The 14,067-nt window shown below is 42.8% G+C and overlaps 1 protein-coding gene across 1 annotated transcript in view; it reads right to left on the bottom strand.

Annotated features, from left to right (window-relative positions):
• LOC115139038 (multiple epidermal growth factor-like domains protein 6) overlaps positions 1–14,067 on the bottom strand; it is an 82,384-nt gene that overhangs the window by 18,140 nt on the left and 50,177 nt on the right. Inside the window, exon 5 of the mRNA XM_065021745.1 lies at positions 5,159–5,281. Coding sequence (XP_064877817.1) covers positions 5,159–5,281 — 123 coding nt within the window. The remainder of the gene's footprint in view (positions 1–5,158; positions 5,282–14,067) is intronic.

The raw sequence follows: 14,067 nt of genomic DNA, 5'->3' as shown, positions 1-14,067 counted from the left end.
AATCAAAAGCAATAAACTAGATGGTAATTATCCATTAAGAAAAATTGGTGGGACTTGCTTGAACTCTTTACAAGTAGTTTTGTGGTAGTGGAAGAAGTTTTAAATGTTTTACATTTTGTTTCTGTGTGTGTGTGTGTGTGTGTGTGTGTGTGTGTGTGTGTGTGTGTGTGTGTGTGTGGGTGGGGGGGGTGATTGTGTGTGTGATTGTTAGTAGTTATTGCTATTCTGATTTCAGATTTTAAGATTAGATTAGACCAAGGTGCCATTCCCCTTTAAGTTTTTGTCTATGACATGTTGTTGAGAAAAGTGATCAAAGTACCTGATTGGTGTCAAATATCACAATTGTTACTTTTTGTTTAATGATTCAAATGTTTAATGATTATTGTCATTTGAAAGTTCTAATAAGTTCCATGACAGTTCATTCAACAGTGGGAAGTTAGCAAAATGAGTTGATGTAGTTACTAAAACAGCTGTACCTCTTGATTGGTAGCAGAGAAGTAGACCAAGACATCATACCCTCTAATTCCTTGTCTAAAGTGCTGGGGAAACGGTCAAAACGGCAGTTGTTTGAAAAAATTAAGACAAAAAGTTGTTGATGCGTTTACTAAAAGAGCTGTGTCATTAGATATGTAGAAGATATTTCGGTTCCGATTCCAGATTTGAATAGCAGAGAAGTAGACCAAGATGTCACACCCCCTACGTTTTTGTCTAACTTGTTGGAAAAGTGGTCAAAATGTCAACAGTTTATAAAAAGTTACAGAAAATGTTGTTGATGCGGTCACTTAAACAGCTGTAACGTTTGATCGGTATCAGATAATCATGTTATTATTTCCGATTTGAATAGCAGAGAAGTAGAGGAAGATGCCATACACTAACATTTGGTGTAAGTGTTTGGCAAAGTGGTCAAAGTAGCTGATGTTGCATTTACAGTGAATTGGAAGTGATGACGTCACAACGGGGAGCTTTAGAATGTTGAAAAAAGACACACTAAAGTGAATGAAGAAAACAAAAACATTATAGTTTAAATAATATCAAATGCAAAGCACTATTCCAGACATTTTACATTTTGAATGGCATTTCTAACTTAAACAATGTAAGACAGTGTTTACCCAAACTCAGTCCTCGGGACCCCAAGGGGTGCACATTTTGTTTTTTGCCCTAACACTACACAGCTGATTCAAATAATTGAAGCTGGATGATTAGTTCATTATTTGAATAAGCTGTGTAGTGCTAGGGCAAAAAACTAAACGTGCACCCCTTGGGGTCTCGAGGGCCGAGTTTGGGTAAACACTGGTGTAAGAGGAGTAGCGTGCAGAAGAAGAAGAAGAAGTATGATGAAGATTTTCTTTTTTGCTTCGCAAATCCCACCTAAATAGATTCATGGTGCATCTCATTTATGGCGCCAGATACTGTGTGCTTGTACATGTAGATCATTGGACTTAGCCACCTAAACCTGGATATGACTGTCCATCTTCCAGAGCTGCAGTCATTACTTTTACTGACAAGATCTGTCATATTTGTGTAATTATTACCAAACATTGGTTATCTCTCCACTGATAAGTGGAAGCCTCCCGTGTTCCGATCTTCTACTGAAGTCATGTGGGCAGTGCCAGGCTACACACAAGGGCACCAGCCCCGACCTCGCCACAGTAGGAGTGGACTGATAACACTGAGAATCTGTCTGCTTTTCCGTGCAAGACATGACATTAGACATGATGTACAATAATACACCTGTGATCCAACTGAAAGTAATGTTCAGGCCCAGGTCTAATGGTCTGGATCAAAAGATTCTTTAGAGGAAAGCTTTACCCAGATCAGCTCTTAATCATAAGGTATCTTTTTCGTTCAGTTACAATGACTCCAAACCAACAACAGTGTAACAGTCTGTACCACCACATGACATAAACCCACTGAGATATCATTTACAGGCAGTATTGTCCATGCAAGGGTAGACATAACCACATAAATGTGGAATGTACTGTAGCACTCACCTGGTACATGATACCCAATGTTGTACCCATTGTATGCATGGAAGCAGTTAGGCATATAGCAAATCCTTCTATGATAGCGGTGGTACAAATTGTTAGAGCCCAAGACTGGTTCAATATGTGCCCCAAAACACACCACGAGGAGAATCAACCATCCTGACAACGCCATAACTAAGAACTACTAATATATACTTCGCCTCATAGATTCCAAAAAGGTCTTTATGCCCCAAAAATACTAAGATAAGCCCACATGCAATATACAAAATTACAACTAAAATACTGAGCTTGAGATACTGTAAAACGAGACATGAACTTATAAAATAATCACAAACTCTGTTAAGATTTTTCTTTCCAGTCACATATTGTGGGGCAGAACAACTTCTTGCTCCCTCTGCCTCTCTTGATTTGTCCTCCCTCCCCCTGTATCCCTCTCTCTTTTTAGTGTATCCCTTCTTCCTGACTCCTCCATCATGTCTGTCTCCAATGTCCAGCACATTAAAGGCCCTCCTCTTCCCCCTACTCCTTCTCCACCTCCTCTCCCCCTTCTTCTCCCCCTCCTCCCCTCAATGTAGCCCACATGTCCAGGCCCATGATCACACATGTAATTGTATTTTGACAGAAAATACATTATCCTGAGTGTTAAAAAGCCAATATAAAAAATGAGAGTGATTTATGAGTACAGTTGCCGATACTTTTCCTTCCACTTCAAAGCCTCATGTATGTGAAAGAATGTGATAGATTTATAGGACATGGCATGCAGGTACTATAAGGAATGTGAAAACTTTTCTTTTGATATTGAAATGTATGTAAGCAATAATCGCCAAAGTACAAGGGTACAATTTGATATTTAGAAACCTAACATCAGAGAGACGAATTCATCTTGCAGTGACCCCATCTACTCAGGAGCTCAGGGCAGAGACTCTTATCCCTTGCCAACATATACATCTAAGCAGTGGAGGCTGGACCAAGACAGGTCTTTATATAAAGAACTGTGAAAAACTCTGAAGATGCTCTGACACTATATATGAGAGTTATTTCATGCACTGCTTTAAAAACAATACTAACTGTACTGCAGTAGCCGCATTACATACAAGCATCTCAGGAGAATCGTCAAGCCCAGACAGAAAACCGGAAACTGATCAAGTGGGAAGAACACACACACACACACAGTCACGAACACACATTGACACACAGACTCTCTTTATCTCACACACGCAAACACACACGGGGAGGCAGGTAGCCTAGCGGTTAGAGCATTGGGCCAGTAACTGACAGGCCGCTAGTTCGAATCCCCAAGCAGACAAAGGAAAAAAAGATTGTTGATGTGCCCTTGAGCAAGGCACTGAACTCTAATTGCTCCAGGGTCTCTGTTGATAATGGCTGACCCTGGCCATGACACAACTCTAAGGGGGAGTTGGGATATGCAAGAAAACCCATTTCCAATTCACACATGTGTACAAAACATACTTGCATGTGTGAAGAAGGACAAATATAAGCACCCACACATGTAAGTGTGAACATCTTTGTAATGTCTGGAAAGGGCTGGCAGAGATTTCAAACATAAGTGGGCAATGCCAGGTAGACAGTGGGAGCAGGAACCAATAAGATAAGCATGAAAGAGGATAGGTCCTTTGAGCCCTATCAGTAAAATAAAGACCAAATGCAATAAATCCTGTCTGAATAACACATTCTATCAACACCCCTCCCTGTGAGAGACCGTTACTTTAAATGCCGTGCACTCACTAAATGAGACATTTATTATGTGTTGGTTTTGGAGAGAGAGAGGTGTGCCTCAATCTGCCTATAAAATGTTTCTAGTCATTCACGCATTCACGCACCGCACACACACACACACACTCAGTGTCCAGGCTGTGCCAAGAGTGGGCTTACAATCCCCACACCCTTCCAACCCTGCAGTGCCCCTCTGCCCTCCGATATGCAGTGGTCTTGACCGGGAGAGTGTTGACACGGCTATACCCAGCTCAGCATGCGACTGGTTAGTGTTGGCATACCCCTCTCTGATCTGAACCATTTACATCAGCACTGCTCATTCAAAACAAAGCACCAGCCAATAATAAGATCAGGAGCTTTAAAAGGGCAACAACTCTATGTTCTACATTTCTATTTTCATTTCAGCTTTTTGTTTTTCTTCAAGACAATGAAGTTTAAATAAGATTTTCATCATTACAGGGAAATCCAATAACATCCAATAGCTGAATGGCTTTGAATACTAAATATTCATTGTAAAAAGCCTTTGCCAATGCAGCGATGAGTGTGTTGTCTTCCAAGTCTGTTAACTTTCTTCTTTCACTGAGACAGGGACAGGGACAGGCCTGTAGACATGCCACATCTCAGACAGCTCAGCACTGTCTATAGAGATGGGCAGCCATACAGGAGGAATGCACTCACCATCCCTATGGGGTTAGCTATTCACATACACTACCATTCAAAAGTTTGGGGTCACTTAGAAATGTCCTTGTTTTTGAAAGAAAAGCACATTTGTTGTCCATTTAAAATAACATCAAATTGATCAGAAATACAGTGTAGACATGGTTAATGTTGTAAATGACTATTGTAGCTGGAAATGGCAGATTTTTTAATGGAATTTACATAGGCGTACAGAGGCCCATTATCAGCAACCATCACTCCTGTGTTCCAATGGCACGTTGTGTTAGCTAATCCAAGTTTATCATTTTAAAAGGCTAATTGATCATTAGAAAACCATTTTGCAATTATGTTAGCACAGCTGAAAACTGTTGTCCTGATTAAAGAAGCAATAAAACTGTCCGTCTTTGGACTAGTTGAGTATCTGGAGCATCAGCATTTGTGGGTTCGATTACATGCTCAAAATGGCCAGAAACAAAGAACTTTCTTCTGAAACTCGTCAATCTATTCTTGTTTTGAGAAATAAAGGTTATTCCATGAAACTGCTAAGAAACTATTCCATGAAACTGGCGAGACACTGAATATCTCGTACAACGCTGTGTACTACTCACTTCACAGAACAGCGCAAACTGGCTCTAACCAGAATAGAAGGAGGAGCGGGAGGCCCCGGTGCACAACTGAGCAAGAGGACAAGTACATTAGAGTGTCTAGTTTGAGAAACAGATGCCTCACAAGTCCTCAACTGGCAGCTTCATTAAATAGTACCCACAAGTGAATGGACTCACCTTGGCAGGTCCTGCCGTCGTCCTTCACCTGCTCACCAGAAGGACACTTGCAGTAGAAGCTGCCGATGGTGTTGCAGCACAGAGCCTCACAACCGCCGTTAGTCTCCTCACACTCATTTACATCTGACAGGGACACACAAACAGAGACCGGTCAGTCACCCAGCAACATACTTTTCATTGGTGTGGCAGACTTCCGGGTTAAGCGAGCAGTGTGATAAGAAGTAGAGCGGCCAGGCAGGTCATGTTTCGTATGACCTTCGTCTCTCCAGAGCCCATTTAAGGGAATTGCAAGGATGAGCCAAGGTTGTAATTCGGGGAGAAAATGGGGGTAAATAAAAAACATTTGTGGCCATCCCACCCTGAACACACCTGATCGTGGTACCTAAGCATTGTTGGGCCTGGTTAGTATTTGGATGGGAGACCACATTTTTTATAAGAATAATGGGACATGAAGAACCCCAGCTCGTCTCTTGGTAGAGCCAGTAAGCTGAATAACTTCCCTCTAAACCACATTAAGTAGAAACAAGCTTTCTCTTTGATTTCATGTCAGATAGAGTTGAACTCCAGTGTCTTACAGGGATGAGTTTGGGTCTGATTTGTGAGGTTTGGAACAGCTGCTTCAATGCTTACGGAAAGTCATGACAGCAATTATCAGGCCATAATATACAGTTTCCATCTTTATGCCTTTTCTCTCTCTAAATGTCCAACAGCATGAGGTTCAGCTGTGTTGTACAACAACATCTTCACTTTCCAATGTAAGAATAATGACTCTCTCTGTAATCCAATTTGGGGCATCAGATTTGTATTAAAACCTTATAATGGAAAATATTTATGATCATACCCTAATGTGAGCAGTTTTGACATACAAACCTTATTGTGAGTATTCATGCAACTAACAGTCTCAAATATGCATCATAGATTGAACATAATCACAAGCTTCCAAGACACCAGATCAGATATCTTGGTAACCATGAACAGAACCCCTGCCAGCGTCTGCATCAGCACATTAACACAGCACACACAGGTCTTGTGTGAGTCAGACGAGAGAAACTCAGAAATTCAGCCAATAGAAACCAGAGAACCAGAGAGTTTGCCAATCACATCATGGCTCTGAAAAGCCACAATCTTTCTTTCTCATCTATATCCCATACACAGCCTGTCAGCGCTGTCATTCAACTGACCATACATTCTCTCTCTACTTCACAGTCTTCACACACTGACTCAGATCCTGATCAGGTGCTGACAGAAACACGATGTATCTTTAGTTGGAAAAGAGAACACCCAAAGGTCATTCAAATACAGTACAAGCAGGGTCTTGATAACCGTAAAATAATATAACTGTGAAGGAATGCTACAGTGCTGTGAGGGAATGGATGAGTTAGTGGAGAGAGAGAGAAAGGGAGGAGGAGGAGGGTATTTGGGTTGCACTCCTAATAATTTCATAGCCCCCTCTATGTCCACAAACAGAGGAGAGTTACGGAGCAATCCTGGGACTGACAGGGGAAACGGAGGCTAGTTGTTTTCCTGTTTCAAATCAAATCAAATCAAATGGTATTTGTCACATGCCAAATACAACAGCTCTTAACCAACAATGCAGTTTTAAGAAAAAAATACATGTTAAGTCAAAAATAGATAAGTAAAAAAATAAGAAATAAAAGTAAAAAAATAATTCAAGAGCAGCAGTAAAATAACAATAGCGAGGCTATATACAGGGGGTACCGGTACAGAGTCAAAAAAGAGGTGGGGGGGGGGGGGGGGCAATGCAAATAGTCTCGGTAGCCATTTGACTAGCTGTTCAGGAGTCTTATGGCTTGGGGATAGAAGCTGTTGCGAAGCCTTTTGGACCTAGACTTGGCGCTCTGGTACCGCTTGCCGTGCAGGAGCAGAGAGAACAGTATGACTTGGGTGGCTGGAGTCTTTGACCATTTTTAGGGCCTTCCTCTGACACTGCCTGGTATAGAGGTCCTGGATAGCAGGAAGCTTGGCCCCAGTGATGTACTGGGCCGTACGCACTACCCTCTGTAGTGCCTTGCGGTCAGTGGCTGAGCAGTTACCATACCAGGCAGTGATGCAACCAGTCAGGATGCTCTCGATGGTGCAGCTGTATAACTTTTTGAGGATCTGAGGACCCATGACAAATCTTTTCAGTCTTGTGAGGGGGAATAGGTTTTGTTTCAGTGTATTTTTTGTGCATTCAGCCACGGCCAGCACAAACCCGCCAATTACAGACCTCGTATTTCTCTCCTAGTTTATGACATCTGGAATGTGTAACGGCCGAAACACTGGGGTTTATTTTCCCCATTCACCAAACATTAAAACAAATACCTCATTTGTAGTTAAATTAATGAGATATGAGCTGGAGACTCATAAATGAATGAGATATGAGCTGGAGACTTACATCCCCCTTGCGAACTTTAAGCATCTGTCAGAGCAGCTCATAGATCATTGCACCTGTGCATAACCCATCTGTAAATAGCCCATCCAACTACCACATCCCCTCTACTTGCATATTCATCTTCTGCACATCTATCACTCCAGTGTTTAATTGCTAAATTGTAATTACTTCACCACTATGGCCTATTTATTGCCTTACCTCCTTAATCTTACCTCATTTGCACACACTGTATATACATTTTTTCTATTGTGTTATTGACTGTATGTTTGTTTATTCCATGTGTAACTCTGTGTTGTTGTTTGTGTCGCACTGCTTTGAATGTCCACTGGAGCTGTTGCCAAAGAATTGAATGTTCATTTCTCTACAACAAACTACCTCCAACATCGTTTTAGAGAATTTGGCAGTACGTCAAATCGGCCTCACAACCACAACCACGCCAGCCCAGGGCTTTATCTTAACCAGGTCGCAGTTGTAAATGAGAACTTGTTCTCAACTGGCCTACCTTGTTAAATAAAGGTGAAATAAAAAATGTAAAAAATAATACAAAGCACACATCTATAAGGTGAGGACAATTGTCCACTCAAGGTGTTTCTCTCATCTCAATAATATAATAAAATAATGTATGCCATTTAGCAGACGCTTTTATCGAAAGCCACTTACAGTCATGCGTGCATTCATTTTACATTGGGATGCTCCCGGGAATCGAACCCATGTATTAGGGAGCCATTTGTGTTGCCCTGGTGCTGGAGATGTGTTTTTCTGAGAAAGTGTTGTATACAGTAGCAACACATTTGGGGGAATTATTTTATAATATTATACAGCAAATTACAGGTCTGCACAGAACAGGATGAAAGGCCAGGGAGGGATCCCATTGATCATCATTGAGCAGGAATGCAGGCAGGGCAGACCCTAGTGGTAGCTCAGGGGAATAACACATTCCTGTCTCTTGGCTGTGAACAGAATGTGACCTGCAGGTTAAGGACATGACTCCGGGGCCCTGGAGGAGCTCTTGTTGTTTTCATGTCAGTTTGTACGGGGTCAGGAAGAGTGGGACTGGGGGCCTGTATCCCCCTCCCCCTGAGGCCACAGGTGTGTGGCTCCCAGGGTTCATGCTGCGTCAGGGTCACGGTCATGTGTATTTCTGCTCACTGGAAACCAGGAATGCTGAAATACTATGGGTCAAGGTCCTGTAAAATGTTGCTCCCATGTTTCATGAGCTGAAATAAAAAAATCACAGAAATGTTCCAAATGCACAAAAACCTTATTAAGTTCAAATTTTGTAGACACATTTGTTTACATTCCTGTTAGTGAGCATTTCTCCTTCGCCAAGATAATCCATCCACCTGACAAACGTGGTATATCAAGAGGCTGGTAAAACAGCATGATCATTACACCTTGTACTGGCGACAATAAAATGCAACAGATGTTTCAAGTTTTGAGGGAGCATGCAATTGGCATGATGACTGCAGGAATGTCCACTGGAGCTGTTGCCAAAGAATTGAATGTTAATTTCTCTACCACAAACTACCTCCAACATCGTTTTAGAGAATTTGGCAGTACGTCAAATCGGCCTCACAACCACAACCACGCCAGCCCAGGGAGGGGGGTGGGGTGGGGGATGGAGTGGTGCTGAGAAGTATTTATGTTTGTAATAAACCCCTTTTGTGGGGAAAAACTCATTCTGATTGGCTGGGCCTGGCTCCCTAGTGGGTGGGCCTATGCTTTCCAAGGCCCACCCATGGCTGCACCACTGCCCAGTCATGTCAAATCCATAGATTAGGGCCTAATGAATTTATTTCAATTCACTGATGACCTTATATGAACTGTAACTCAGTAAAATCTTAGAAATTGTTGCATGTTGCATTTATATTTTTGGTCCAGTATAGATACTCACTAGTGCATGTGAGAGACACACTAAGTGTAATAAACATTAGGAACACCTTCCTTATATTGAGTTGCACCCCATTCTGCTCTCAGAACAGCTTCAATTCGTCGGGACATGGACTCTACAAGGTGTCGAAAGCGTTCCACAGGGATGCTGACCCCTGTTGACTCCAATGTTTTCCACAGTTGTGTCAAGTTGGCTGGATGTCCTTTTGGTGGTGGAGCATTCTTGATACACACAGGAAACTGTTGAGCGTAAAAAAAAAAACACTACCATACCCCGTTCAAAGGCACTCAAATAGTTTGTCTTGTCCATTTGTCTTGTCAAACCACCTTCTGAATGGCACACATACACAATCCATGTCTCATTTGTCTCAAGGTGTAAAAATCCTTCTTTAACCTGTCTCCTCCCCTTCATCTACACTGGTTGGAGTGGATTTAATAAGTGACATCAATAACAGATCATAAGTTTCACCTGGATTCACCTGGTCAGCCTATGTCATGGAAATATCAGGTGTTCTTAATGTTTTGTACACTCAGTGTAGCGTATACCCTGATTGTCAAAGTATAACAACATTTAAGTCGGGAGAAGCCAAGATGTGTAACCCTACGCCAGACATGTATTTACTATTCATCACCAAGAACAATGAGAAAGACTCCCTCACTGTCAAAACAGGTCCCACGACGATGAACCCAGTGACCTTTGAAATCATGAGTGGGTCGCCTTGTGATTGGTGCACAGGCTACACCCACACCTGACTCCAGGGGACAGCAGTGGGATGCTCTTGTCTCCAGTCCTGGTACAGGTAACCTCCATTCACAATGGACCCACATTACATTTACATTATCTCAGTGCTTTGACCCAACATAAGAGAAACACGATAGCAATAAGCTACTGTCCTACACGTGGAGTTAATTTATTTAAAAAATATATATATTTCACCTTTATTTAACCAGGTAGGCAAGTTGAGAACAAGTTCTCATTTACAATTGCGACCTGGCCAAGATAAAGCAAAGCAGTTCGACAGATACAATGACACAGAGTTACACATGGAGTAAAACAAACATACAGTCAATAATACAGTATAAACAAATCTATATACGATGTGAGCAAATGAGGTGAGAAGGGAGGTAAAGGCAAAAAAGGCCATGGTGGCAAAGTAAATACAATATAGCAAGTAAAACACTGGAATGGTAGTTTTGCAATGGAAGAATGTGCAAAGTAGAAATAAATAAATTAAATACAGTTGGGAAAGAGGTAGTTGTTTGGGCTAAATTATAGGTGGGCTATGTACAGGTGCAGTAATCTGTGAGCTGCTCTGACAGTTGGTGCTTAAAGCTAGTGAGGGAGATAAGTGTTTCCAGTTTCAGAGATTTTTGTAGTTCGTTCCAGTCATTGGCAGCAGAGAACTGGAAGGAGAGGCGGCCAAAGATAGAATTGGTTTTGGGGGTGACTAGAGAGATATACCTGCTGGAGCGTGTGCTACAGGTGGGAGATGCTATGGTGACCAGCGAGCTGAGATAAGGGGGGACTTTCCCTAGCAGGGTCTTGTAGATGACATGGAGCCAGTGGGTTTGGCGACGAGTATGAAGCGAGGGCCAGCCAACGAGAGCGTACAGATCGCAATGGTGGGTAGTATATGGGGCTTTGGTGACAAAACGGATTGCACTGTGATAGACTGCATCCAATTTGTTGAGTAGGGTATTGGAGTCTATTTTGTAAATGACATCGCCAAAGTCGAGGATTGGTAGGATGGTCAGTTTTACAAGGGTATGTTTGGCAGCATGAGTGAAGGATGCTTTGTTGCGAAATAGGAAGACAATTCTAGATTTAACTTTGGATTGGAGATGTTTGATATGGGTCTGGAAGGAGAGTTTACAGTCTAACCAGACACCTAAGTATTTGTAGTTGTCCACTTATTCTAAGTCAGAGGCGTCCAGAGTAGTGATGTTGGACAGGCGGGTAGGTGCAGGTAGCGATCGGTTGAAGAGCATGCATTTAGTTTTACTTGTATTTAAGAGCAATTGGAGGCCACGGAAGGAAAGTTGTATGGCATTGAAGCTTGCCTGGAGGGTTCTTAACACAGTGTCCAAAGAAGGGCCAGAAGTATACAGAATGGTGTCGTCTGCGTAGAGGTGGATCAGAGACTCACCAGCAGCAAGAGCGACCTCATTGATGTATACAGAGAAGAGAGTCGGTCCAAGAATTGAACCCTGTGGCACCCCCATAGAGACTGCCAGAGGTCCGGACAGCAGACCCTCCGATTTGACACACTGAACTCTGTCGAGTCTGCCGATGAGGATGTGGTGATTGACAGAGTCGAAAGCCTTGGCCAGATCAATGAATACGGCTGCACAGTAATGTTTCTTATCGATGGCGGTTAAGATATCGTTTAGGACCTTGAGCCTGGCTGAGGTGCACCCATGACCAGCTCTGAAACCAGATTGCATAGCAGAGAAGGTATGGTGAGATTCGAAATGGTCGGTAATCTGTTTGTTGACTTGGCTTTCGAAGACCTTAGAAAGGCATGGTAGGATAGATATAGGTCTGTAGCAGTTTGGGTCAAGAGTGTTTTCCCCTTTGAAGAGGGGGATGATCGCAGCTGCTTTCCAATCTTTGGGAATCTCAGACAACACGAAAGAGAGGTTGAACAGGCTAGTAATAGGGGTGGCAACAATTTCGGCAGATAATTTTAGAAAGGGTCCAGATTGTCTAGCCCGGCTGATTTGTAGGGGTCCAGATTTTGCAGCTCTTTCAGAACATCAGCTGAACGGATTTGGGAGAAGGAGAAATGGGGAAGGCTTGGGCGAGTTGCTGTTGGGGGTGCAGTGCTGTTGACCGGGGTAGGCATGGCCAGCCGTAGAAAAATGCTTATTGAAATTCTCAATTATGGTGGATTTATCAGTGGTGACAGTGTTTCCTATCTTTAGTGCAGTGGGCAGCTGGGAGGAGGTGTTCTTATTCTCCATGGACTTTACAGTGTCCCAGAACTTTTTTGAGTTAGTGTTGCAGGAAGCAAATTTCTGCTTGAAAAAGCTAGCCTTGGCTTTTCTAACTGCCTGTGTATAATGGTTTCTAGCTTCCCTGACCAGCTGCATATCACGGGGGCTGTTCGATGCTAATGCAGAACGCCATAGGATGTTTTTGTGTTGGTTAAGGGCAGTCAGGTCTGGGGAGAACCAAGGGCTATATCTGTTCCTGGTTCTAAATTTCTTGAATGGGGCATGTTTATTTAAGATGATTAGGAAGGCATTTAAAAAAAATATCCAGGCATCCTCTACTGACGGGATGAGATCAATATCCTTCCAGGATACCCCGCCAGGTCGATTAGAAAGGCCTGCTCGCTGAAGTGTTTCAGGGAGCGTTTTACAGTGATGAGTGGAGGTCGTTTGACCGCTGACCCATTACGGATGCAGGCAATGAGGCAGTGATCGCTGAGATCTTGGTTGAAGACAGCAGAGGTGTATTTAGAGGGCAAGTTGGTTAGGATGATATCTATGAGGGTGCCCGTGTTTAAGGCTTTGGGGAAGTACCTGGTAGGTTCATTGATAATTTGTGTGAGATTGAGGGCATCAAGTTTAGATTGTAGGATGGCTGGGGTGTTAAGCATGTTCCAGTTTAGGTCGCCTAGCAGCACGAGCTCTGAAGATAGATGGGGGGCAATCAGTTCACATATGGTGTCCAGAGCACAGCTGGGGGCAGAGGGTGGTCTATAGCAGGCGGCAACGGTGAGAGACTTGTTTTTAGAGAGGTGGATTTTTAAAAGTAGAAGTTCAAATTGTTTGGGTACAGACCTGGATAGTAAGGACAGAACTCTGCAGGCTATCTTTGCAGTAGATTGCAACACCGCCCCCTTTGGCAGTTCTATCTTGTCTGAAAATGTTGTAGTTTGGAATTAAAATTTTTGGTGAAGCTGAAGATTCAGTCTTGTATGAAGGATGCTACTTTTTCTCTACCCCTGACATCTGTAATGGGGAAAGAGAGGGATATATGATCATTTATCCAGATTAGTTTCTATGATGTTGGAGTATTCCTGTTTCTCTGGTAAAATGTCTGGTAAAAATGTAATCTAGTCACTGGCACTGTGTGGAGCTCCATAGAGGCAGAGCCACCAGCCACACATAGCCTCACTGTATTATAGTACTGTAGGACAAGCTGCCAATGTAAAGGAAAGGGCTGCTTTCCAATGTAAAGGAAAGGGCTGCTTTCCAATGTAAAGGAAAGGGCTGCTTTCCAATGTAAAGGAAAGGGCTGCTTTCCAATGTAAAGGAAAGGGCTGCTTTCCAATGTAAAGGAAATGATTTTCTCTCAGGTGGTCATTGGAACAGTTCATTGTGCATATCATGCACACTGATCCAACATAACTGTACCCTGAATCTGCTCCTAGAACCACTATTCATACATGTATTATTACTACTGGGGCAGCAGGGCAGCAGGTAGCCTAGTGGTTAGAGCGTTGGACTAGTAACCGAAAGGTTGCAAGTTCGAATCCCTTAGCTGACAAGGTAAAAATCTGTCTTTCTGCTCCTGAACAGGCAGTTAACCCACTGTTCCTAGGCTGTCACTGAAAATAAGAATTTGTTCTTAAAATAATAAATGACTGAACAACAGCTACTTCTACTGCAACCA

This window comes from Oncorhynchus nerka, linkage group LG2, assembly GCF_034236695.1.
Source record: "Oncorhynchus nerka isolate Pitt River linkage group LG2, Oner_Uvic_2.0, whole genome shotgun sequence".
Lineage (NCBI taxonomy): Eukaryota > Metazoa > Chordata > Actinopteri > Salmoniformes > Salmonidae > Oncorhynchus > Oncorhynchus nerka.
This window is presented reverse-complemented; position numbering and strand designations above follow the sequence as displayed.